General features: G+C 42.0%; 1 protein-coding gene across 2 annotated transcripts in view; it reads left to right on the top strand.

Moving 5' to 3' along the window:
* The window catches only part of LOC109031843 (uncharacterized), a 381,329-nt gene that overhangs the window by 322,934 nt on the left and 32,590 nt on the right, over nucleotides 1-25,805 (top strand). For both annotated transcript variants that reach the window (XM_072300833.1, XM_072300834.1), the window contains 3 exons: nucleotides 3,498-3,549; nucleotides 6,869-7,416; nucleotides 8,160-8,498. In XM_072300833.1, the coding sequence (XP_072156934.1) occupies nucleotides 3,498-3,549; nucleotides 6,869-7,416; nucleotides 8,160-8,498 (939 nt within the window). The remainder of the gene's footprint in view (nucleotides 1-3,497; nucleotides 3,550-6,868; nucleotides 7,417-8,159; nucleotides 8,499-25,805) is intronic.

Below are 25,805 nucleotides of genomic sequence, written 5' to 3' on the forward strand. Positions count from 1 at the left end.
AGAATTACGATAGATTTCTGCACGGAAAAACGAGAATCGTTGCTCTTACAATGATTTATAGTAGATTCTTGGTTATCCTTTCTTTAGTGTTAAGGACAGTGTTACTTTTGTGGAAACATCTATTTCAGCCCCATTACTTATGCAGCATTTTTAGATGCATAAGAAATGTTACCGCGAAGGTAAAATTGTAATTATAGTTATCCATCATTGTCCATCTCGTGCAAATCTGCACGTTGCTGTATTAATATTTCTATTCTTTTTAATCGTTAATTGCCACATTCGGGAATAAATCAGTTTCTTTCAACGCTGATCTCTGAACTTTCCAACAACGAGGGAAGCTGATTTCTCGATTCTGAAAGCCAAATATTTTTAAAACTCATGTAAATTGATTAAACCTTTCGAATTATGTAAAGTTCTTCGTTTTTTGCCTAGTATGCAAGTGGCAATTCTCAAATCGCCGTATGCTTTGACATTTTTAAGGGTTTTTGGAAATCGAAACTTTTGACTTCTGATTTAATGATAGATCTGTGTAAAAACCTTCTCTCCCCAAAAATTAATATGAGTCCACCTTCAGTTCCAGTCCTCAGAACTGAAAATCTCTACGGGCTGAGTGGTGAAAGCAAGGAATAAAACAAAGTTCCATAAGGATGAAGATCCTTTCGACGTAACGACGATTCGGGAAATCTTCCGGGAAAACTTTGTAAATGATAGATCTGTGCAAAGATCTTTTCTCTCCAAAAATTAATCTAGAGTCCACCTTTAGTTCCAATCCTCCCAACTGATAATCTCCACGGGCTGAGTGGTGAAAGCACGGAATGAAACAAAGTTTTATAAGAATGAAGATCCTTTCGAGGTGACGACGATCCGGAAAATCTTCCGGGAAAACTCGGCAACTTTCGCCGGCTCGTCCGATCAAAGGCGGAAGAACATTTCGTCGGCCAACTGCCGCGATAAAACGCGAGGAGCGATAATAAAATGAAACATCAATTCAGTCGTCCCATTCAGCCGAATCGGTTTTTTATTCCCGCCGTTCGGTTTTTAGGGTCGGAGCCTGGTGATACGTCGATCTATCGAACTGGATGACGTGGCGCACTCGCTGGGGAGGATCGCTGGATCGATCTATCGAGGAAAGTGGCGAGACCCCGGTGTAGCGCATACCGCGGGGAAAAGTTTTACAACCTCATTAGATTCCGTAATTGCAGGCGGCCGGTTCTTGCGCCCGGTGGCCTCTTATTCGGGGCCCATTAACGGCTTTATGAGGAATAATCCTTTATGACGGACGAGCGGATATGCCTGTATTTATTTAGCGATTTCGACGAGTCGCGGATTTTACAGCCCCCGCTCTACTCTGCAACCTTGGTGTAACGATCGGGGTTGCCCGAGTGTGTGTTACCTTCATTTAAAGTAGAGAGAAAAAAAAAGTAAATTTTTTTTCGGAAAATTTGCAAAAACTAGGGCGTTGAGTTCTTGAACGGTCAGGGAAAAACTGGAAAAGTCAGATCTCTTTGCTCAAGGCTTAGCTTCTAGAGGAAAGTCAAGGAACTTCGCTGCGGAAACTCAATATATTTTATTTCGATTGAAATATTGCATTTTTCTTCAATTTCAAGAGGTTTCGCACTGAGAAACGTTCGTGAGAGTAATTTTTACGAAAAATTGTGCCAGGGAAAAAAATATTGAAAAGTTCTGGAATTTTTCGCTCAAAATCTTTTAAAAATCAAGGAATTTTGAAGTTCGAGAAAACTCGTCACCTTGAAGAACTGCAGAGTAAAATTCTGCACACACACAAAAAAAAAAAAAAAAAAAAAAAAAAAAAAAAAAAAAAACCTGGAAAGCATTGTAAATTGGAAAATGAGTCTGGGTGTGCGAGTCCATTGATTCAACGTATCTTCAATGAGAGACCAAAATATCGATGGCTAAAGTGCGAAACCACGTTTCTCCATTTTTGACCTTCCATAATTCCTGTCATACCTATTTTTTCTTTTTCTTTTGAACTTAAGTCAATGCAACTTCTTGAAAACTTCCTTGAATTTTCATCTCTGTTAACAGAATATTCTGCAGGAGGTTCAAGCTATAAAATTGGCTTGCTTTCCCTCGAAAAAATAAAATAGGAGCGGGCATTTTGAAACACCGCAATTTAGATACGTGGCCTCGCACTTCGACCATCTATATTTTTTCCAGTGTATAACGATGGCGAGGCATACGTGACCTATCATCGCAATTTCCCCATTTGAAGCTATTGTAAATAATCGATTTTTCAGGTGTTTATTGCAGACACCCTGTCTATCGATCCTTTTCCATAGGTCTAAATGGCAGATCAATCGATATACCGCAGAGCACGCCACGCCACTGAAGTGTAAGTAACCGGGCGTTTCCTCTCTTTACTCGACAACGTCGCAAGTACCGTACCCGCACATTGCGGCCCCCGGGCCCCACCATAATATCAATTTTGGGATTTCCCGAGCCATAAATTCGCCGCCCGTATTACGGCTCATTTTTATTGCGTATTTTGGCAATAACGAGGGGAGCGTAACGCTTTCGACTACCTAAAAATTTCGCCACTAACTTTTATTCGCATCTCCTTTACGAGCTCGGTAATTGCACGATCTCGCTAAGCGCCCGGCTCGCCGCCTCCTCGCCGAGAGCGAATATCATTTCCCCGTGACTTATGATATTGCTCGTCGAGTGCACGGGCGTGCGTTGCGATGTAACCGCCGACGATCGCAAATTTTTTCTACTTTCTTTTGGATTTATGTGCACTTTTATTCTGTAACATTCGAGTAAGGTCGTCTTTTTTTGCTCCGGGAACGTTTCAGTACTGCGTAACACGCGTTAACTGTCCGTGTTTAGGAAAAACACCGTACGAGAATTAGACGTATTTCTATGAAACGGAACTATATGCATCAGGACATGAGCCCTGAGACCCATAAGAATATGTGCATAACAGGGCTCACGTCATAATGCACATAGTTCCGTTTGGCAGAAATACGTCCAATTTGGGAGCTGCCAAATCTTCACTGACAATGTATTTATTTTGGAGATAGTTTTTCTTCGAAATTTTCAGACACACTAAATTCAAGTGTGGGCATAATTCTGTGAAGAGCTCAAAGAAAAGTCTACATGAATTCTGGTGGAAATTCGGTTTTTATCGGAAAAAATTTTGAAACTTCCTCATGCTCTTGTGTTGTTTTTCCTCAGCATGAAGATAGAGATGACACTCTACATGACAGCTGGGGTAATCAGAATGGGGAAAAACAGCGTACGCGATGTTTGAACACATAATTATGCCAAGTAGATAGTTACAAATCCTGAGTGACTATTATTTTTTAATCCTTTACCAAACCATTCCAGCCGTAATTGAATGTGTAAGGTGATATTTTTTTCCCTTTTGGCTTCAATTCTTCAATGATAATTCATGTTTTATATTGGTATTTTTGTATCTTGAAATGTACGCTCTCAAATGAAGTTATACTCATTTTTTTCTTGTTTCTTTGTTGCAGGGTTCTGATGGAAGTACCGGTCTTCTCTCCACAACTCCACCCATCCGGAAACGTAAGTTGATCTCACTTTATATTTTCCTCTTTAAATTTTCATCTACAAATATCTTAAGGACTAGGGACATTATGGGACAGTATACTAGATTCAATCATTCTCCCCTCTGCATTTGAATTTTCACTCTTCTTTTAGGTACTTTTGACCCGTTTTAAAGCACTTCTCGCATAACGCGCAAGGCACGACGCCTGAGGCACGAAGCGCTTTGGGGTCGGACCGCTTGCGGTCAGGGGGTGTAGTCCCCCAGTCAAATATTAAAAAGTAATATCCGCAGATAAACCCCCAACATCCGTAATCCCACGTGGCAACCGCCGCCGGGGTCAATGAAAATCGAACGCGCAGAAATTAAAGGGGGCCTGGGGGCTGAGGGGGTCAGGCAGGCGAGGAAGGGGGACAGATAATGGAGACAACAATGGGCACTCGTTTTTCACAATTCGCTCGGCGGCCGGCGGAAACAATGCCCCGGTTTGGGGGAAATGTATTCATGGAGATATTCGTAAGTGGCGGCGCATGTACACGATTACACGCGCCGGCCTATTGTACATTGTAATTCGCCGTAATGCAGTGTAATGAAATGTAATGCTCCCCTCCGCGAGCGCTGCACCGAGCGATAAGCGTGCCCCCCTCCCCCCGTCGTCCCCCTTGCCCCCCTCGACGGTCAAAAACAACAGCCCCGCTGCCGCAGCCGGGAATTCGCGGAATTTGGAGCTCTCGTTTGGATTGCATTTTGCGAAAAGGAACCAGGAGTATTGCAATGTTGCTAAGATTGTGCAACTTCATCTTTTGCAATATAAGTACTGAAATCATGCAAAAATATGAATTTACATAGTAATTTTATGTCTTAAATTTATAGATTTTAGGATGTGAACTATAGAAACTGTTATCAGGTGATCATGTTTTCTTCCAAGAAATAAGAAGTTGCAACATTTTATCAACATTGCAATGCTCTTGCTTCTTTTTTGCAAAATGCAATTCATTTTTTGACCCGTCGGATTTTGGTAATTTCGAGTTGCACAATGGCCTCTGCGATCAGTTTCGAGTTCGACGCCTAGTGGAGAGACGCATCTACTAGATTTGTCTAGACAAGACTCCAATAAATATGTTTTTTCTCCTTTTCTTTTTAATACATTTTTTACCGAAAGAGCTTCAAATGAACAGTCTTCAGGACTGAGAGGAATGGAGCTTTAGTCCAAGTCGGGCTAAATTGACTCGAAGCTTGTTGAAAACATGTTCTCTCCAGGTTGTATATGGGGCCACTACGTACAAGCTTTAGAAATAGGTGCACGAATACATCCTAAAACAAGGAATCGGACATCAAATTCAAAAAAAGAAAAATCGAGTGTTAACACAGCCGAAGATAGAAGAGACGTGTTCGGGTTTCATGTTCTTCCTCCTCTCTCCTCTCTCGAATCTGAGAGATACTGCCTTGGCAGCACAGAGCGGAGCATTGCGAGTTCACGCCTCGCGCCATCGCGCCTTCAATTTTGCAGATGCAACACGGACGTCCATCAAGCACGAATAGTTGTATCCCAGCGCCGCCATCAACACGTGTCGTTTCCCTAGTTCTATTTCCATGTTGTTTCCGTACGTGAGTAGCACAGCTGGAAATAGGAGGAACGTAATGCGGCCCAGTTTTTTTTAAATTTTTCTTCGGTGGCGTGGCGTGAATAATCGATTATCGATATCCCGCCATTTGAAGCTATGGTAAAGAATCGATTACTAAGGTGTTCGCTGCGAACACCCTGATAATCGATCTTTTTTCATGGGTTTAAATGGCACAACAATCGATATATCGCAATTCACGCCACGCCACTGTTTTTCTTCCAAAGCTGCTTGTGAGCCACACCTCATTGGCAGTATTTTTCCAAATTTGGGGAAAAGGAAAAAAAAAATCTAAGTTACAATACATCGAGCTTTATTGGCTTAATCTATTGTAAAAAAAAAGAGAACACAACAACCATCTTCGCTTAAAGTTCCCCAAAAGTTACCCCATTTCCTCGTTATTTTATCCATCTAAAGACAACTTCACAACTCCGACATCTGTCGGTTCCATCCAGTTAAGGAATTATGTACTGGCGACAGATTCGGGACACCTGTTAATTCCGACTCCCAGTTTAATTCGGTAACGTCGATTTTCCCGGCTCGACGCGGCGCCTTGCCGCCCCCGCCTCCACAACACGCGCCTCTCCCTCCCCGCCTCCTCGATGGCCCTCGTTCAAATATTTGCGGATCATAAAACCGCTTTGTACACGCGCTCGCGTCAGACGTTCTTTGTTTGCCGTTCGAATTATTCCGTCACATCTGTAACAATACGAGGCCCATCAATTTCCACCGTAATTAAAGGGATGCCTCCGCTCTCCCGTTGAACGATTTTCCTTGTCGGGGAATCAATCCGCTTGTACAGGGAAAAGCGTTTAGTGGGAGGGCCTTCACGGATTCAAGGTCGAATTGGAGCTCTCCTCCAAAACGTGTTTCATTTTTTCGCCTCCCTGCGCGGATTGAAAGACTGTTAGTCCATAGATTTCCCGGGAATCATATGGACTTAATTTTGCAACCAGGAACCTCAATGTCTGACTCATCCGTGAAAACACGTGTGTGAATATGGAAATTAGTGGTACATACGTTGTTCCTATTCTGGGCCAAAAATTGTAGTTCCCTCTTGCAAAATGCGGCCCATATATGACCAGGAATCTAGCAGTGATGATGTAAGTCGATGTTCAACTAATTCAGACAAAAAAGCTTGCGATTGTGATTGCGCTACATCGCTCTTCCAGTCCCACGTAAAGGCAACTAACTTTGTTAAAAATATTCAGTTGAATTTTTGGTCAAAATTAGACAGTTTTAGAAGGGGTATAGTTGAAAAGCTGAACAGTTTTTAACATGTCGAATGAAGTGCGATGTTAGCAACGTCAAATGCACATGTGTCCTTTTCGAAATGCATATGGTAGTCCAAATGAAGGTGTGAAGTGTTTTGAAACAATTTTATCGAATTTTCAGCAGTAATAATGAACTGGGTTTCATTTTGCAATTAAGAACTACTATTTCTGGCTTATTTTAGAAACAACGTATGCGGCGTTAGTTTCCCTCTTTAAATACTTGATTTATTGGTCGAGCCAGAAATCGTTGTTCCCAACTATTGAGAAGCTAAGTCCAATTCATGGAGAGTTAAGAAATGTCAAAAAATTTTCCAGCTGAAAATTTGCCACGTTCCTGATGAACAATTAGCAATTTCCTTCTCTTTTCTAATACATTTCTACTTTGATTTTTGATTCACTCCACTGTAATTTTAACGATTGTCTGTTTTTTGTTGTTGTTTCAGCTGAGTTTCCGGGTGGGGTGCCGCCCCCGCACCCGCCGCCGAGCGGCGCCACGGGAACGGTGATGAACGGGCGGCCACAAACGCCGCCCTCAGTTCCATCCCCCGTTAGTAGCAAATTGCCGGCGCAGCCGCTGAGGGTGCCCAGCCCCCGGCAACACGTCGTGCCCCGATCGTCACCAGTACCTTTACCCACCCAAACCACTCACCCCACGCATCCCCCACACACTCCCCACACACCCCATACCCCCCACTCGACGCACCCGCCCCACCAGACGCACCCCCAACACCCGCCCCACCAGACGCACCCCCAACACCCGCCCCACCCCTCGCCGCATCCCCCTCATCCCCCTCACACAACGCATCCTCCCCATACGGCGCTTCCTCCGCACTCCACGCATCCCGCTCATCCCCCTCACCCGACGCACCCCTCCCACCCCGCCCATCCTTCGCACCCCTCCCATCCGTCCCCCGTGTCTCATCACGTGACGACGACACCGCCTGTCATCTCTACCGCAACCGTCACCACCCCCTCTGTACCTCATTATCCGGTAAGTTTGACTTGTGTTTCTAAAATGGGCGTTAGGGATGTAACAGTTTCATAATTATTAGCACCCTTGCTGAGAAACCAAAATTGAGCCTACAAATCAATGAATGAGAACCCCCGCAGATTCACACCAATACGCATTTTCACCCATTAGAGGGCGAACAGAACTAAATAATTTGTCTTTGAAATCAAAATTGAACCTTAGCAGTATGAGCAAAAGGAAGTAGCCTGATGAAGCCTCGTCATTCAGTATTTCCGATTAGCGAGCCAGCAGATCAATACGACAATAGATCAATCAATTCGTCGTTTATCGGACGAAGGAGTTTCTCCATGTCTAGACGAAGCAACCATCTTGGGTTTACTGCGGGTTGATTATTAAAATTTTCAGGCAACTTGATCAGACATCGAAATGCAATATATTGCTTGGTAAAGGTAGGGCTATGTCTTGTCTTGTGCCGACCTAGTCGCAATAATCGGGCAGCTGGTATGTTTTTAGCTCCTCAGACAATTTCAGGAGTTTGATGGGGTATGCTCATTCTTTAAGTCTAGACCGGATTATTGTAAGACGCACTTCTCAGTGGTGTACTTTTTGCCTACCCGAAATATTTCAGGAGTTTCATGGGACATGTTGCTTTTCCATGTCTAGACGAGTAACTAAGCATGTTTCACTGGCGTGCTTTTTGCCTACCCAGAAAATTTCAGGCGTTTCGTGACTCATTTATATCCAATGTATTCTTGTCATTTCAGATAATGAACGGACCAAGTTTGAGCTCGCTGCCCCGGCTGGCGGCGTCGCCGGTGTCCTCGGCGAGCGTGGCGGCGGCAGCGGCGGCGGCTGCGGCGGTGGTGTCGACGCCGTCCATGTCGATGCCCATGTCCCTGCCGGCGGCCCAGCCCCCCGGGCCGCCCCCCAGCAGCTACCCCATGCCGCACCCGCACCCCCACCCCGGCTACCTCCCGCCGCCGCCCCTCACCTCGCCCACCTACGTGCCCCCGCCGGCCCCGCAGCCGGCCCCCGTACCCCACGTCAACAGCTACCCGCCCCTCTACGCACCTTACAGCTCTACGCCTTACATGCCTGCATCGGTGAGTCCTAATTTCAATAGTTTAACCTTATTTGGACCGAGTTTAACAGAAAGGAACCAAGCCACATTAGCTATTGCCAAGTTTAACTGGGCAATTAAATTTTTTACGAGAGAACGTTTGTTCGGATTCCTTTGAAAATTTTAAGGAATTTGCATTGTATTATGGAAAAAATTCACTGAAATTTGCATGAAAATCTGCACAACCGTTTTCATCTATAAAATAAAATTGCCCAATGAAATTTGGCATTAGCTGATGTGGCTTGGTTCCTTTCTGTTTAACGTGGTCCATTTGTGACCGGATCTGTGGAAAGAGACCGTATCTCCCAAAAATTCAAATACAAGTCATTATAGTGTCTCTGTATAGAGTAAATAGAACAGGGAATTTTGGCGCAAGTTTAACCCTGAGAGCTTAAAAATTGATGAATATATGACGTTCTCAAGTTTCGAGATAGAAATTTTTAAGTCTTAGGTTAAATTTTTGGTTCAAAGTTTGAGAATTCTGATATGCACAGGAAAGGTGCCGGTAGCCTCCTCCGTAAAGTTAAGAAAGTTTAACGAGAACCGCGCATAGCTTGTTCCGGGGGCTTCTAGACAGTTTCCCGTTGAGAACTCGAAATCGCCTTTTTCGAATTTTTTGCTTTTGGCTCTCTTGGATAATATTCTTTTGGGAGCTAAGCTTATTCTTCACAAAAACGGTCACGTTTTCTAGTTTTTCTTAGTTTGCTTTTGTTTTTGCTCGGGTATGTTGAAACTCCGCCAACCGAGCAGATTATTACCCATGACAATTTGACTTAAAATCGATTCTAGCTTTAGATAGAATGACTCTCGATTCTTTAAATCCATAAAAACTTGATTAAGGACTAGAGAACTGAACCTATTTTATCCAATTGCATAGAGATGGTTGTATCAAACAGTAATATGAAGACCTGAAAGCCAGTTAATATTAGAACTGGCAGTTCGAATAATGAGACTACATTATTCGAATCTCTTTTTCTCCGAAAGGAAAAAAAATCCGTTTCATTCCGTCTGGATGTAAGTAAAATCATCCTTATCTGCATTCTGCGAAGCGCCGTCGGAATTTCGGAGAAAATCTCTTTACGAACGAAATGCAAGAGCGAGTCGAAGAAAATCAAAAGCATCCCTCTTCCCCGCCGTAAGTCATTCGTGTACCGGGGCGAAAAAGAAACGGAAACCGAAAGAAAATTACGAAATCCTGCAATCGACCGTTCTCGTCTTCAAAAGATTTCTTCCGTGCGACCGGCTCCATCGAGCTAGCGGAAACCCACTTCACTCACAACGGGACCCGTCGCAAAATCGCATAAAATTCGAGCAATACTCAGTCGTGCTGAGCAGAAACGACGTATGAACTTTAAGACGTTGCCAAATTTCCACCCAAATTTTCTCCGATTTTTTCACAGACGTTTATTCCACTATTCAGTGTTGCATTCTTAGTCGTCTTTTAAACCGCTTCTCTCCTCAAGAAGGTTTCATATGGTTTACGTTGGAATTAATTTTGGTTTATTACGCTTCTCGCTTTAACGCAATATCTTAAAAAAGAGTAAAGATACAATTTTTGCAAAATTTGAGTAAAATGCAACAGTTAAACCACGAAAATAGATCCTATCAAGGGATTTCAATGATTTAACGCTGCCAAAAGTATTAAGTACAAACGAAGAGTTATGTGGTTTTAGCAAATTTTAAGCTAGGAACGAGGCCTACGTTAATATTTTCAAAAACTGCAGCACATTTTCTTTTGTATTTTGTGTCTTTGGGGTGCATCACATCGTTATAATCTCTTGTGCAAGTCTATTTTTAATGTTAAGCTTTTGAATTTTACTCAAGTTTTGCAAACTTTGTCCTTTTTATGATCACATGCAAAAAAACCTTTCGAATAAGAGAAGCTAGTGCTCCCATTCCATGTCCGTCAAAAGTTCCGGAATTCGGAACTTTTTTTATTCAATTTCTCCCATTGCATGACCGTCAAAAGTTCCGGGATTCCTTTTAGAGTTGTTCATAAGTTCCGAGAAAGTTCCGGAAAATGCAAAAAATCCGGAACCTTTCGGGACTTTCAAAAGTTCCGGGAAAAATCCAGGAAAATCGCGAAAGTTCCGAAATTCGGAACTAGTTCCAGGAAACGGAAGCACTGAGAGAAACGACCACAAATACGGTCCGAGACCAATTAGATTGTCCGTAAAGTTCAAAGGAATTCGCTGTGACTTCCCTCGAAAATAAGCCTGTTACCGGAAGAAATCTGACAACCTTGGAATGTTATTACCGCATTTTTTTCTTCAAACGTCAAAATCCGGGGATTCGGTAGCTCGATCCGGCGCCGCCGACGGCGGATCGGAGTAGACAATGAGCCATTCCGGGAAAGCCCGATCCTCAATGGCGCAATTTCCATGATAGCGAAGAAGCTGCTCCTATAAAAATACCCGGTTCCGGGAACGCCGGGCCTCCCGAGCCATTCGAGACCAGTGGCTTGGCGTGAATTGCGATACATCGATTGTTATGCCATTTAAACCAACGGTAAAGAATCGATTATTAAGGTGTTCGCTGCGAACACCCTATTTATCGATCCTTTTCCATAGGTTTAAATGGCATAACAATCGATATATCGCAATTCACGCCACGCCACTGTTCGAGACCGCCGCCTCCCCACCTCGTCGGAGCTTTCAAAAGCTTCGAATTACCGTCCCGCAACCGTTACATCTTGTTTGAATAATTCCGGGCCCCCGCGAGTAAATAGAACGCAATATCTTCCCGCGGTTCCCGCCCTTGGTCCGTTCCCGGAAAGCGGCGCGGATTTTTCCGCTCGGCGGACCCTGACGGATGACGCGGGGGGGGGGGGGGGGGTGGAAACTGGGAAGGAAACGAAGGGATCCTTGGGAACGTCGGGAGCCGAGGTGGGACTTTGAATAGTCGCAGCTCGGTGTAATCAGTTCTGAGCTCGATTGAGTTGAGGCGAGGGATACAGAGCTCTGGACGCCTTGAAGAATCGTTGATACAGGGTGTTTGCCGTCATTAGAATCCAGAAAAAAACGGGGATGAAGCAGGAAATTTGAAGTCGTCACGAAAATTGGTCCTGGATTAGGAAATCCCAAGTGCATCAAGCGATCGATTGCATTTTTCAATTGCATGCGATTTAGTACCAAGTGGTGCAAAAGTGATTGAATTTGTTAAATACGTTGGTTTGTGGAATCAAACCAGTGAAAATTAATACCCGCTAAAAATCTTGACATTTCATTTAATATATCAGGAAAATCCAAATGAGGTTTTAATATATTTCCTGTTAATGCAATTGAATGTTTTCGAAATTTGCACGTATTTGAATATTATTTGAATTCTAATAAATTGCCGCAATGTACTTGAAAGTCCCTGAATTCGCAATTTTTCATGGTTTTTACGATGGACTTACCAGAATCAACGTAAGAGCATTTCACGGCGCGTTTCTCAATTCATTTGTCCAACAAGTAAAACTCGAGAAAAGCTCAGGCAGCGTCTGGTGCAGTCAGGTTTTTTTTTTGTTGAATCCATCCAATTCCTTTACGACTGCTTGGAGGACCCCTTTTTTTCTTTTGCCGTGGAAACTCCCTAATGTCTGACTTCATCGTCAATATGATATTTTACCTCACTGGGGAAAAAAAAAAAAAAAAACACATTGGATCTGCAGTCCAGACTCTTGAAAACATTGACAAGCAAAAGGACTCTTGGTTCAATCAGATTTAAGCTTAAATCAAAAGGAAATCCGCTCAAATTAAGAGGCTTGGTTCTTGATTTAAGCTTAAATCTGATTGAATCAAGAGTATTTTTTCTTGCTGATGTTTTTAAGAGTCTGGACTCTAGATCCAATGTGTTTTTTTTCCAGTGCTCTTTAACCGCAACACGTAGCAGAGATCAAAAGTTGGAAGAGAATCCGTCTATTTCAAGACATCTTTAAGGCTTTTAAAATCGTTCGTGCGTTCCAGCGTAACTCTTTGAAAAGTCTAAACGTTCTTGAAATCGGTTAATGGAAAGCTGTCACGACGAACCCGAACACTTCGCACATGTCCGCCCGTCCGGATGCAAAATAAATCGAGGCCGATGTTCGATCCGCCGGTCTGGCCACTCCATCACGCGCCACAATGGAGTTGATAGAGGGGCTGTTAACGCTGGAACCGCACGCGTTATTATCCGGCCGCGTTAAGCGCCTCCAATCCGCAGCCCGTCTTCATTTAATATCGGCGCATCGCGTCGCATCTGCAAAATGAATGCTTGTAATTTCTCTCGGGTTATGTTTGCACGGCTCGGATCTACGAGCGTAAACTATGTCCCGGGACTCACAGCTTGACAGCGGGAAATTGGCCGCCGTCCATAATAATAATTAACCGCCGCTCCTGTGTTGCCGGTTGGGTTGGAATAATGCTCGAGTTTTGCCGACTCATCGCCTTGTAACGCTTTTGTAAATTGTTTTGAGCTACTTTCGAGCCTCGTGTTGAAATTTTCTCAACGAATGGATTCTCTATCATGGAAGAAAACTATTGTCTTTGATTCATTTTATGGTAGTGATAAGAGGCTGTTGAGTTTTGTGATAAGAGAACACGCCTTTTGTTGCATACTAGTGAGCTAACATGTAACAAGTAATTATTCAATGAACTCCGTACCTAATTTATCAATGTCTTGACAATGACAGAAGCCGGAAAGCTTAGACGATTAAATAAAATCATTTACTTACTTAAGACTTAGTTTTTTTTGTAATGAATAGCATTTGTTAACCCTTAAACCCTTGCTTTTGAAAAATAATAGTTGTGTCTTACAATGTTGTTAGTGGATCTCAGGCCCGACTTAATCCTGTGACAAGTAGCATAAAAGCATTACGACGACGGAACTTTCGTTGTTTTGTAACAACTCAAATTTTACTTGACGTAGGTAATCTTGGGTTTCTCGACGCCGCGGGTATTTATTTTCCTCGGCATAGTAAGAAATTGCCAATAGTTTGCTGTTTTCTAAATGTGAAAAAGTAATAAATGCCCTCCAACTCCCTCCCGTGGCGGGAGAAGCTCCTCATCAACCGCAAGGGTAAAGAGGAGCCAGGAGCCTCTCCGGGTTCTACCTCGCGCACCATGAATTTCCTTCAATTGGGCGGGTAGGCAATCTCGCCTACGCAGAAGCACGTTGATTTGTATTCGATAACAAGCTACGGCGCTGATTTAGGAGGGCCAGGGCTGTGCTGAATTACGTCCACGCACGTTTCGCATTCTTGCGAAGGACTTAATGCACGGCTTTTAGTGTTTTCAGTAAATCAGAGTAGTTTTTCGACTCTATTTATCCTAGTTTTGACCATATGTTCATTCTTGTCACCATAAATTAAAACTTGAAAATCATACTGAAGCAACTAGGCATACTCAAAATCCGGTGATTTTTTGTGTGTCTTGTGTGTGAATTTCCGTAAAGTCCGAAAATAGTACTGATTTTTCAATGGCGGTCCGGAAGTACTGAAAAAGTGCGGAATTGTTGCAAGAAAGTCCGGTATTTTTTCATTTTTGTCGCAATTTGAGCGGGAAATTCAAACTTTTGAAATTTTTCGAATTTCGTCGGTTGAAGGTATTGAAAAAGTACTGACTTTTTCTGTTGAGGAGGTACTGAATTTCCTAGGCATATACTGAAAAAGTACTGACAAAGTACTGATTTTTGACCAGCCTTTTTCAGTAGACACCCTGGCGGCATCTTATTGGATGTAATCTGGCAAGGGTCAGCCGGAGTCGTGGCCGGGGTCCGATCCGGACGCGACGATTCAATAACGGCTCTATTAAGAGTCGTAGCCGTGTCGCCGAGCAAAGCGAATAGTTTATCACCCGGCTAATTTATCGAGCCCGCCGACGACGACCGGAGGGAGGGGGGCGAAGGGGGCGCGAAGGGGGCCAAATTGCCATCGCGGACCCTCGAAGCCGGGAGCCGCCAATAAACGCTAATCCCTCCCCCGAGTGAGCCCCGCCGACCCCGGCCCCGGTCGTAGATCAGATGAACGTGTGTAGATCGAAAGGGACTATGTCCGTTCTGGTATGAGCCCTAAGATCCGTAGGAATGCGTGTATGATGTGGCTCATATCTCGGTGGATATAGTTTGTTTGGATCTGAATGCGTCCGGATTCCGGATGGAGGTCGTCGTTGGGCTCAGACGCTCAGATTCGCCGCCGAGTGAGATAGCTCACGGCTGGATTCGCAGTTGTCACGCTATCAGTGCATGTCTTCCAGGGAGGCCTGTTTCATTCATGGAGGAAATGCTGGAAGTGGTGAACGGTTGGGGCATTGGTAGGTGACAAGGCTCAGAATATTCTTTTGTTTTTTTTTTTTTACTGTGTTAAAACTATCAGTTGGACTTAGTTTTGCAACGAGGAGCTTCAATTTCTGACTAATCTGTAAAAATACTTATGTGCATAGGGAAAGTAAAATTACAAACGTTGTTTCTAAATTAAGTTAGAATTTGTAGTTCCTAATTGCAGAATGCAGTTCTATCGAGCCGAGACTGAAAATACCCTTGGTTTCAAATTGGAGAAGTATAAGCAAATATTAGACGAAATACGTGGATGAGGCCTCCGGAAGAGCCGTGTCGTGTTATGAGATACAAATCAACGCGTCCTCTTGTGTAGGCGAAATTGCCTATGCGTCCAATTGTAGGCGTTTCACAGCGCGATCGGAATAGTTTTGAAAGAACTATGAGATGCCTACAACACTCGTCTTATTCTTCACTCGACGGACAAATTTCTTTCTAGTTCAAACATTGTTTTTATTTAATGGCACTTTTTGTGAACGGAATATTTTTTTTTTTTAATTTAGATTTTTTTTATTAACTCATTCATGTATTTATTTGAAAAACATGAAATTATTACTCGATGACGAAGTTACCTCCCTTTGATTACAAAAGAACTCATTTTGATTTTCAGGAAATATTCAAGGAAAAAGCTCTTCTTGTTAAAAAAAAACTTTGTTCTCTAAATAGAAGAGTGTCATGTCGTAATTCAAGGAAAAAACTTTTTTTCAGTGAAAGTCCTCGATTTTTCCTTTCAAAAGTAGCCGCGAACCCTAACTTAACACCTGGAAAACACCGCGAACCCAGATCACGTATCACGAGCAGAGGAGCTCGGCGCCCTGTCCCTGTCGAGCGGCGTTCATCGTTATCAGTCACAGCGCGTCCCGGGGGGGGGGGGGGGGGGGGTTAGGGGCGCCGATGAGAAATGGAAAAGCGGGACCCGATCGGAGCCCGCCCCGAGGGCCGCTCATTTCCCGTTCGGATCGTCAACTCGGCCGAGCCCGCAGGGACCGGGAACGGCATCGCTTCCACCAGAAGTGAAAACTCCGACCCGGAGATTACCTCCTCGCGACCGGCAACTTCCCGATTGGATCGCGACCCCCCCCCCCCCCCGGATCAACGTGGGGGGGGGGGGCTTTGACAAATCAACAAGCCGCAGAAGCGGGGCCCCTCCCGCTCGCCGGCGTGTGAACTCGTTAAAGGCTCCGGGCGATGTTCCCGCCGCAGTTTACGAATTGATCGCGCCGCAGACTTCCAGGGTGCAAATAGCCACCACGGCAGCCACCCCCGTGTTTGCTCGCTCTCGCGGTCGCGGGTCGAGATCTCGCCTGCGTTGTCGGGTCTTCAGAGATCCCTGGTGGAGCACTGTCGTTGTTTTTTGGGATTTTTGCAATCCCCAGAGAAAGCATTTGCTAGTTTTTTCGAAGAAATTTAATAAAAAACGAGTGGTGAATACGAACGTCGCACACTGGAAAAAAAACAGGAAGCTCCAACGCATTGGCGTCGGAGAGCGGCTCTGGGGGCAGTAGTTGTAGTCAAGAATGAGGGCCTAGACACATTTTGTCATTGATGTACAATCCGACAACTGTCGATTCATGTTTTGTAACTTAGCAGATTTACGTAGCCGGTGTATAAATGTGTATTGGGCTTTGATATGGCGAATACATGGCATTATCACTTGTTGTATACTTTTAATTTTGAAAGCTCTTTGGAGGTCCGCTTCCTAAAAAATCTCTGGTTGATAAGTCGTTTAGCGAGGCTGCAAAAAATTTGCATTTTTATATCTGAAAGTGTAGGTATTGGTTTTTTGTATAATTGTTTTTTTGGATTGCTGGAAAAGTAACGCATACTTCTATAATTTAGGACTGAGTCAGGGAAATATAAGGTTCGTTAAATAGTAAATATTCCTAGTACCGTGTGACACTATTGTTAACGAAAAGTTTTTGCAACTTGTCAAAGAGGTTGTTGAATGATCTTCGAATAACTTTTGATGAGCTAGAGGTAATGGTTCTATCTGCAGCTCGTGGACTTCTGTACGATATTGTCCAGAATCATCTAAATTTTCAAAAAGTGTCCGCTTGTTCGATACCCAATTTGCTCATTCATGCATACAAGGAGAAGCGCATGAAAGCTTTAGCAGACATTTTGGAGATGAATCAAGAATTAGATGAAGAATTTATGACTTAAATCACGGCACCTTAATCACGGGATGACCTTAATTACGGCAACTATTTATTGTCCATGAGATGCAGATGGTTCCATTTCCCTAGCTCATCAAAAGGTATTCGAAGATCAATTTCATCAGCCACCCGTACGAACCACGTTTCTAGTGACCCGTACTTGCTTCGCACGTATGAAACATACAATCAGAGAAAACAGAATTCATCTTACAATAATCAATAATCAGTAGGACATGAATCGTTGCGATGTATAATACGACATTATAATGCGGCATTACTATTGTAATTCATTTTAATGTTTAGGGGCATTATAAATCATTATTGCCACGTCGGAATGAAATGTTGTAGACTGAATTGAAAAGCATGTTGGCAAAATTTATTATAAAAATAGTATAACATGTAGGTACATAACATAAAGGTAATACAAATTAAATGATTAGAGCGTGTATATTTCATTACATTATAGGTATATTACAATCATTTTTGTCATTGTTGGAAATTTTGATAGTTTGAATTTTGATAGTTGATAGTTGATAGTTTGAGAGTTGAAAATTTGGTTATTTTATTTAGTTAAGGTGATTCGATAGACGCCATATTTTGTGTCAGAATGGCATGCGACATATCCCACCAATTGGTTCCATTTTTTCATTTACTCATCATTTTTCTCCAATTTTAAGTTTCGCAATTCTGTTTTCAGGAGACTAAAGCACTCACTTATCAATTTGTATATTTATATTGAGTTAAGGGTAGAGACGTATTCCTCACCGGAATTGAGGAATGGAGGTGTTACAGTAAGTCCGGCATTAGGTTCCATTTCGACATCAGCGACGATCAACGCTACGATACTGGAAGCCAGTCTTCCGATATTAAATCCCTAGCGGGGAAGAAAAAAAATGCCTAGATTTCGCTAAAAATCCCTAAATCCCCAGATTTGCTCAAATATACTTAAAAAATCCCTAGATTTTGCAAAAAGCGCCATTTTTTTATGAAGAATCATGATGTCATTCGATGTAGCGATTTGCAATATTTAAATCTGATTGGCTCGTTTGAATTTTGGCGCTCTCTGAAAGCAGTGCTAATCCAGACCAATAAAATGAAAGAATATTAGTTGATTTCTTATTATTAACAGGTTGAATGCAGTTGAATGTCAAGTACATCGAAGGACGCAATCGTTTTAATTTCCGGCTTATTTGCGGGGAAAATAGTGTTGCCAAAAAGGCCTACAAAATATAGATGAAAAAATGTTTTCGATTGTCGAAGCTAGAATTGAGGTTAAAAAGTTGATTTTTGGTAACTTTACCTCATCAAAAAAAAATCCCTAGATTTCCTGAAAAATCCCTAAATCCCTGGAAATTCCGGAAAATCCCTAAATCTAGGAATAAACTCTTAGACATCGGATGGCTGTTGGAAGCATTAGAGTCAACATTTGAAACGCTGCTGCAGAATTTGCCGGGAGTATAATCGAGTGTTGAAAGTCAGTAGAATTGAACAATGTAATAATTGCTTTCCGAAATAAGCGTTATAATAAAAAAACAACGAATCTGAACTGTTAATACTGGAACACACCTTCTGTAAATGTACCTTGCGAGAGATAAGTAAAAAAATAGATGTACTGGAGGAGAAGTGCTTCTCCACAGAGTTTGAAGAAGGAAAAAAAATGCCCAAATTTACTTACTTCAGCATTTTCGGCAAAATCACTGCAATTTCCGAACCTTTTTCTGGCCAGGGGCCAAAATTAAATGATTATGAAGGGCCACTTAGATGTTGTAGATAAAAATAGGACTGTTGAAAAAGTCGCCGTTTTCAATAAATATGTACCCGGAATGGAAGACATCTAGGGGAAAATTGTTACGATTTTCCGATGCAAATATTTTCCTACAATCTATTTTCCTGCGTTTTGGGATTATACGTACTAAGCAGGCTAAGGGCCCGTTCGCCAAAACTAATCGGAACTGTATGAATGAATTGCTCCTTTTAAAAATCAAAACAATATCGAATTGCGATATATTACACAGTTAAGATAGGGCTATGTCCTGTCGTAAGCGGCGACATAAAGTCGATATCATTTCAATAATCGCCCCAATGGCCACGATAGTTGTTAGACGTTTACGGTTTCCCTGGTAACCTTTGTTTGCTATCAGCTGATATCGAGTAAATGACTAGGAAGCTCCAACCCAGTGGTTAAAGCTTCCTTAACCGCGAAAACTTTAAAATTCAAATTTTCAAATTTTGAACGTAAAGTACATTTTTTCCATCACGAGATAAAAGCACAAACAAGTTTTGAATTGTTGACTGTATCACCATGATTCCAAAAATACAATACACAACATAGCATTGACTAACAATAAAACAGTATGCAATAAAATAAAGTCATGACAAGGAACATAGCCGAAAATGGCGCCGATTCCCATCAACCAACGCGCGGTCTCTACAATGTAACATGCTGCATTGATACTCCCCAGCTGGGACCGTCCGGAATAGCAGCTCTAGTGCAAGCACCAGAGCCGAAACACATTGGATCTAGAGTCCAGACTCTTAAAAACATTGACAAGAAAAAATACTCTTGATTCTATCAGATTTAAGCTAAAATCAAGAACCAAGCCTCTTAATTTGAGCGGATTTCCTTTTGATTTAAGCTCAAATCTGATTGAATCAAGAGTCCTTTCTCTTGTCAATGTTTTCAAGAGTCTGGACTCTAGATCCAATGTGTTTTTTTCCCCAGTGCAATCGAAGGAATGCGTTTTCCTAGTCCCTCCATTTTCATCGGTGTCCATTTCTTTGTTCGGCGGGAAGTAACGACCTGCTGCGCAGCAGTCTCGTAAGAACTTCCATGCTTTTATGGAAAGGATCATTTTGAGATTGGGGTCGTGCGACATCCCCCCCCCTCCCCCCGCCGGTGCACCTTCTGTCCCTGCGACACTGTCGTTGGTGTTACCTCTGGCTAATGAAGAAATGGGCGCTCACCGCTCCATTACCTAGCGAGAATTTGGCTGGGCCACGCGCCGTGCCTCGCGAAAAATCAGCGCAGAATTTATCGCTCTCTGCGCATTTGGGACATCGCGCTCGGACAGTGGGACATCCCTCATCCCGACGGGCTTTGTCGGCGACGACGGGATGGGACGGGACTCGGCAGGCCTCCAGATCCCCCCTTCTTGTCCCCCCGGTTCCCCCCGCGGGGGCGAAGTCGGGAGATCTGTCGCGGTGGGAAGCGGGAGACGCCTGTGTTTCGTGTTGGTCTTTTTGTTTTACTAGCTCGCGCTAATTCCGCGTCGTGTTGCACAATCCCGACACCGCGTCTCCGCTCCATTAAATCCGAAAATAACGATCCCGTTTTAACGCTCGTCCGTCATCCTTCTTTGTTCGGGGCTCTCATCTTTTTCGCCCTTCCACTCTGCCGTGCCAAGGAAAAGCGCCGTATGAACATTCGAATATTTTCAAATTTCTTATGACAAAAAAACGAGCTTTCTAGAATTTTTTTTTTTTAATTTGCGAAGAATCTCTCTTAAAATTGCACTTCATTTTTGCAATTCGGAACTATAATTTCTTACTCATCCAAAAAAACTTTAATGTATCAAAGGAAACTAATGGTACAAACGTCGTTTCTAAACTGAGCGTGAAATTGTAGGTCCGAATTGTAAAATGTAGTCCAATTAATCACATCGATAAACGTGGATCGATTGAGTTGAAAGAAATAAGTAAAAGTTGAGTAAAGGAAAAACATTCATAACTTTTCTCAAAATAAATGTCTTACTGAGGAAAATTTGGCAACTCTCGATGAGCTCACAACAATAGACATTAAAAAGTGATGATAGAAAGTGATAGTGAAAAAGTGTATATTTCCCGTGAAAATACGGCAACAGCAACTAAGTACGTATGTTAGCGCATTACAAGTATGAGGATGGTTGAGTGTTTACTGAGTGTGTTAGCGATTGAATACCGCCAGTGCAAAAATGTTTTTCGCGCCAATTGCGTCGGAGTGGAAGAGCTGGTACCGTCCACCTGTCTAAATGAAACCACCGTATTGCACTCTTCAGAGCTGCCTGATTTCACGTCCAATCCTCATATTTTTAATTATTGATCCAACCAGCGAAGTCAAGTAATTCTTAAGTAGGGCAACACTGAGGCGCCACGAGACAGCCTGGCGCTTCATGTGGGAAACACTGTTGTCGATGTGTCCCTTTTAATCAGCCTGAACTCTAATTAATGCATCTTTTTCCTATTTCTTTAGCCTTTATTTTCAAGTTCAATAATAATCATTCCACGCATCGGATATTCAAGAAATACGATCATGTTGCCGATTTTTTAAACTCTTACTGCTTTTGCCGTATGCTTTGAGGTCCAATCTCGCAATTTTATTTGTCAACGAAGGCCACGTGACGGGCCGTAGATTAAGTACCAATCCGTCTGCAAATTACAAAACATATCATTTTCATCCACCGCACTCCAAGTGTTTGAGTTTCATGTGTTTTTCGTGATCTGCCCCCTCGGTCGTCAAGATCCTTATTTCAGAAATTCAAACATGTCGAGAATAAGAGAATAAGAGAATCGAGAAGTGGCGTGGCGTGATTTGCGATGGATCGATTGATTTGCCATTCAAACCTACGGAAAAGATCGATAAACGAGGTGTTCGAAACGAGCTCTTTTATAATCGATTTTCTACCATAGCTTCAAATGGGGGAATATCGATAATCGATCATCGATCATTCACGCCTCGTCAATGGCGTCTAGTGATCGGCTCCTTTCAAAAATTGAGTCGATAGTTTCGAGCCCCGCCAAAGCGTTCCCTCTCTCGCCGAAACACAGATGCGCACAAAGAACATCCAGGGTGCAGAAACTAGACTGTGTGTCAGTTTTTTTAACAATGCGTCCTAAAAAAGAAGGAAAATTCAATCTCATTTTCCTTCCATTTCAAACCCTCGTCAATTGGTTCTCTTTCGCTGATCATAGCTCTAACATCAGCATGGATTCTGAATCTGATTTATTGACATACGCAAATAAGACAATGCGAGTCTATTGAAAAGCGAAAGTGGAAATTCAGAATCCCTTTCACTTTTATTTTCCACAAGAGAGCCGCAGAACATCTGCGTTCTGAAAAGGAGCGGAAAATTGCGGAGCGAACCAAGGCGCACGCAGCACCGCGGAAAAAAGAATCTAAAAAAAATGTGAATGGGCATAGACTTCAAACGCTACCGTGGCGAGGAAAAAAGCCATGTGAACCTTGTGAGGTTGTCAATTTTCTTCCGAAAAGTACATATTCCTCTAGAAATGTCACAAACTTATTTTTTGAATTTTTCAAACACATAATTCATGTTGATTTGTGATTTGAATTCCCCGAAAAATCCGAAGAAAAATCCTCACCAATTCGATCGGAAATTGGTTCTTATCTGCAGGAATTTAGCTACGTTGTACTATACATACGACGTTTTTCCTAAGCATGGCACCAACACTATCATACTAAGGAAAATCAGCGCCTCGAGTGGCGGTCTGGCGGAAGAATCGCAAAGCCACCGCTACGGGGCTTTGCGGAGGCGTAGCGAAGGCGCGGAAAGGCTCCGGAAAAAAAGGAAAAGGCGCGTCAATTACTCAATTCGTCAAGGGTGAATGCGTGATGGGAACAAACGAAACCTTTTCCGACCTAGGACTTGTTCCCTTGTCGGGTGTCGAGTGGTCCTCCTTGGCAAATATTCGGGACTCGAGAGCATAGCTGCCGGTTCAAGAGGAAATTGAGAATAAACTATGATCATCGAGTGTCCCTAGTTTATTCCTAGTATAGCGTTGACTGTTGAATTCTGACTCAAAAAACGGTGAGAAACTGTTAAAACCTCGCGACTAGGATGAACCAGGAAAGTTCCTTGGCTCTTCCTTATCAGAATATCTTTTAAGATGGAGAGAAGAAAAAACATGAAAAAAGAAACCCTTAATTTGATTAAAATCTAAAAATTGATATTATTGATGGGAAACGCAAAAGTAACTGCATACTAGTATGCGGCATACCAAATCAAAAACTTCTAAAATAAATTGAGAAGGAACTTGCGCAAGAGAATGGTGGCAGTTATATGTATTACACTGGAAAAAAAACATTGGATCTAGAGTCCAGACTCTTGAAAACATTGACAAGAAAAAATACTCTTGATTCAATCGGATTTTTACTTTAATCAAAACGAAATCCGCTTAAATTAAGAGGCTTGGTTCTTGATTTAAGCTGGATTCTGATTGAATCAAGAGCACTTTTTCTTGTCGATGTTTTTAAGAGTCTGGACTCTAGATCCAACGTGTTTTTTTTCCAGTGTAGGAAAGAACATGCGAAGTTCTTAAATTCGTGACGTTTAACAGTTTTCGCAAGAGTGTTTCCCGTTTCAATTACATAAGTTTTTCTTTCTTTTTCTTCCGTTTTTTTAGTTTTTTTTTTTTTTATACTAATATTTCTTTATGAAAATTATTTACGTTATTTACTTTTTTGTTAGGAATAGCATGCGACAAGTTGATCAGTATAATTATGTGTGTGTTGAATTTTTAACTCTTCTAGTGAAGCTTTGCTTCTCACTTTGGCTTTACAGGAGCGAGAAAAACGACTCAATATAATCAATCGATGCAAAAATGGACTATTTCTATCAAACGGAACTATGCGCATTATGAAGTGAGCCCTGTTATGCACATATTATTATAGGTCTCAGGGCTCATGTCTTAATGCACATAGTTCCGTTTGATAGAAATACGTCCAAACGTATACCCGCCCAACACGGAAATATTTTAAAAATATTGCTGAAATATTGTCAAAAACATTTTAACAATATTTTAACAATATCGAAATAATATTGCTGCAATAGTTTGTTGTCCGCCCCCCTGACAATATTGCAGCAATATTGTCAAGGTAATATTGATAATATATTTTAAAAATATTTACTTGCGATGAGGTTATCATATTCCATATCCGTGTGCGCGCACTCTAGGAGACGTCTTTGGTACTAATTTTCTTTCTAATGTACACATGCGTCCAGGTTGTGGATCGTAGAGTTGTTACTGACCTTAAAATCCGCGCCGTCCTAGTCGGGATTAGAACCCACGCCTCGGGGTGGAGTTGATATCCGAAGTCCAGTACTTTACCACCAGACCAGCCAGGCTTGATGTAGATGGGCCCGTAAATTCAATCTCTTAACTATCGCAGGCCTCTGAGTCCGTAATATGTTTGTTTATTGACGGATTCTTATAATATTTTACCAGAATTTATTATTTATTATTTATTTATTATTTTTTATTTCATCCTGTAATTTGTGTTTCAAATTCTTTATTAATTGTACTCAACATATTCCTATTCATGTATTACAAATTTTCGTTTTTTTTAACTCTCTCTCATTTTTTTCTTTACCAAATTACTGTTTTTTATAATTGCGTCTTTTTCCAGTTTTAATTATTTGAGCTTTTTCCTAGTTTGAATTTATGTCGATGTATTTATGTTATGTTATTTATTTTTTTCCCTTCTTTTTGTCTTTTCTTCCCCCCCCCCCTTTCTTTTTTCTAGCGATTGATTTTAGTAAGTTCCGCAAAATAATTGGTAAACAGAGCAAAACCATACGCTAATTTGGCAAACATTTTGAAAATCTAGCAAAAATTTTAGCCATAATAGCATAAACTAGTGATGTTAATTTCGCAAAAGTATAATTTGCCATTTTCGCACAATAAAATTACCACTTTTGCAAATTGTTTTGTCGTTCTCGCCACGAGGGTGGGCATTTTAGCAAAAAAAGCAAATTGCAGAAATCGCAAACCATTTTTTGCCATTTTAGCAATTAATTTTTAAATATTACAAAAATATTTATAAAATATTTTTAACATAATATTAAACAAATATTTTTAAACTAATATTTCTAAAATAATTTTAAAATATTTTGTAAATATATTTTACAAACTGTTTTAAAAGTAATTACATAAATATATTTTGTAAATATATTTAAAACATTTTTATAAATATATTGTTACAATATTGTCATGAAATATTTTAGCAATATTGTCAACATATTTCTGCAGTGTATTTAAGGAAATATTTACATGACAATATTGTTTCAATATTGACAATATTGCTGCAATATTGCTGCAATATTTCGTGTTGGGCGGGAAGACTTTAGAGTAGTTAATGAAACATAACCAAATAAGCGAAAATAGCCTCGTTGTCTCCCGTAAATTCTTCCCGGTCGAAATCGCGGTCAGTTCCTCGGCGAACCGACAACGTTGAGCCGAAGCGGCAATTATCGAACGATCCTCCATGCATACGTACAAGGTCATAAATCCCGAAACATAACGGATCATCGTCGGCCGCCACATTTTGAAGGGTCGGGGATGCGTCCTGTTGGCAAAATAAGAGAAAGTCAGCCCCTTTATCCTTCGGCCCCGACGGACGGCCGCCACCGACGTCTCGGAGAGACCCAAAGGCGGCCGCGGGATTTTCCACCCCATTGACGAAGACGGACATGCGAACCGTACGAACTGTCTCCCTCCCTCCAACGTCCTTGGGATGATTACAGCGGTGTAATTGTTCTCAAAATCGGAAACTCAACGCTTGGAATACCAGTGACGTTGGAATTTCAACCCCTGAACAGTACTGCCGTGCTTAGGAAGAACGCAGTACGAGCTTTCAGACGTTGCACTGGGGAAAAAAAACACATTGGATCTAGAGTCCAGACTCTTGAAAACATTGACAAGAAAAAATACTCTTGATTCAATCAGATTCAAGCTTAAATCAAGAACCAAGCCTCTTGATTTGAGCGGATTTCCTTTTGATTTAAGCTTAAATCTGATTGAATCAAGAGTCCTTTTTCTTGTCAATGTTTTCAAGAGTATGGACTCTA

The sequence above is a fragment of the Bemisia tabaci genome, chromosome 5, assembly GCF_918797505.1.
Source record: "Bemisia tabaci chromosome 5, PGI_BMITA_v3".
Taxonomy (NCBI): Eukaryota; Metazoa; Arthropoda; class Insecta; order Hemiptera; family Aleyrodidae; genus Bemisia; species Bemisia tabaci.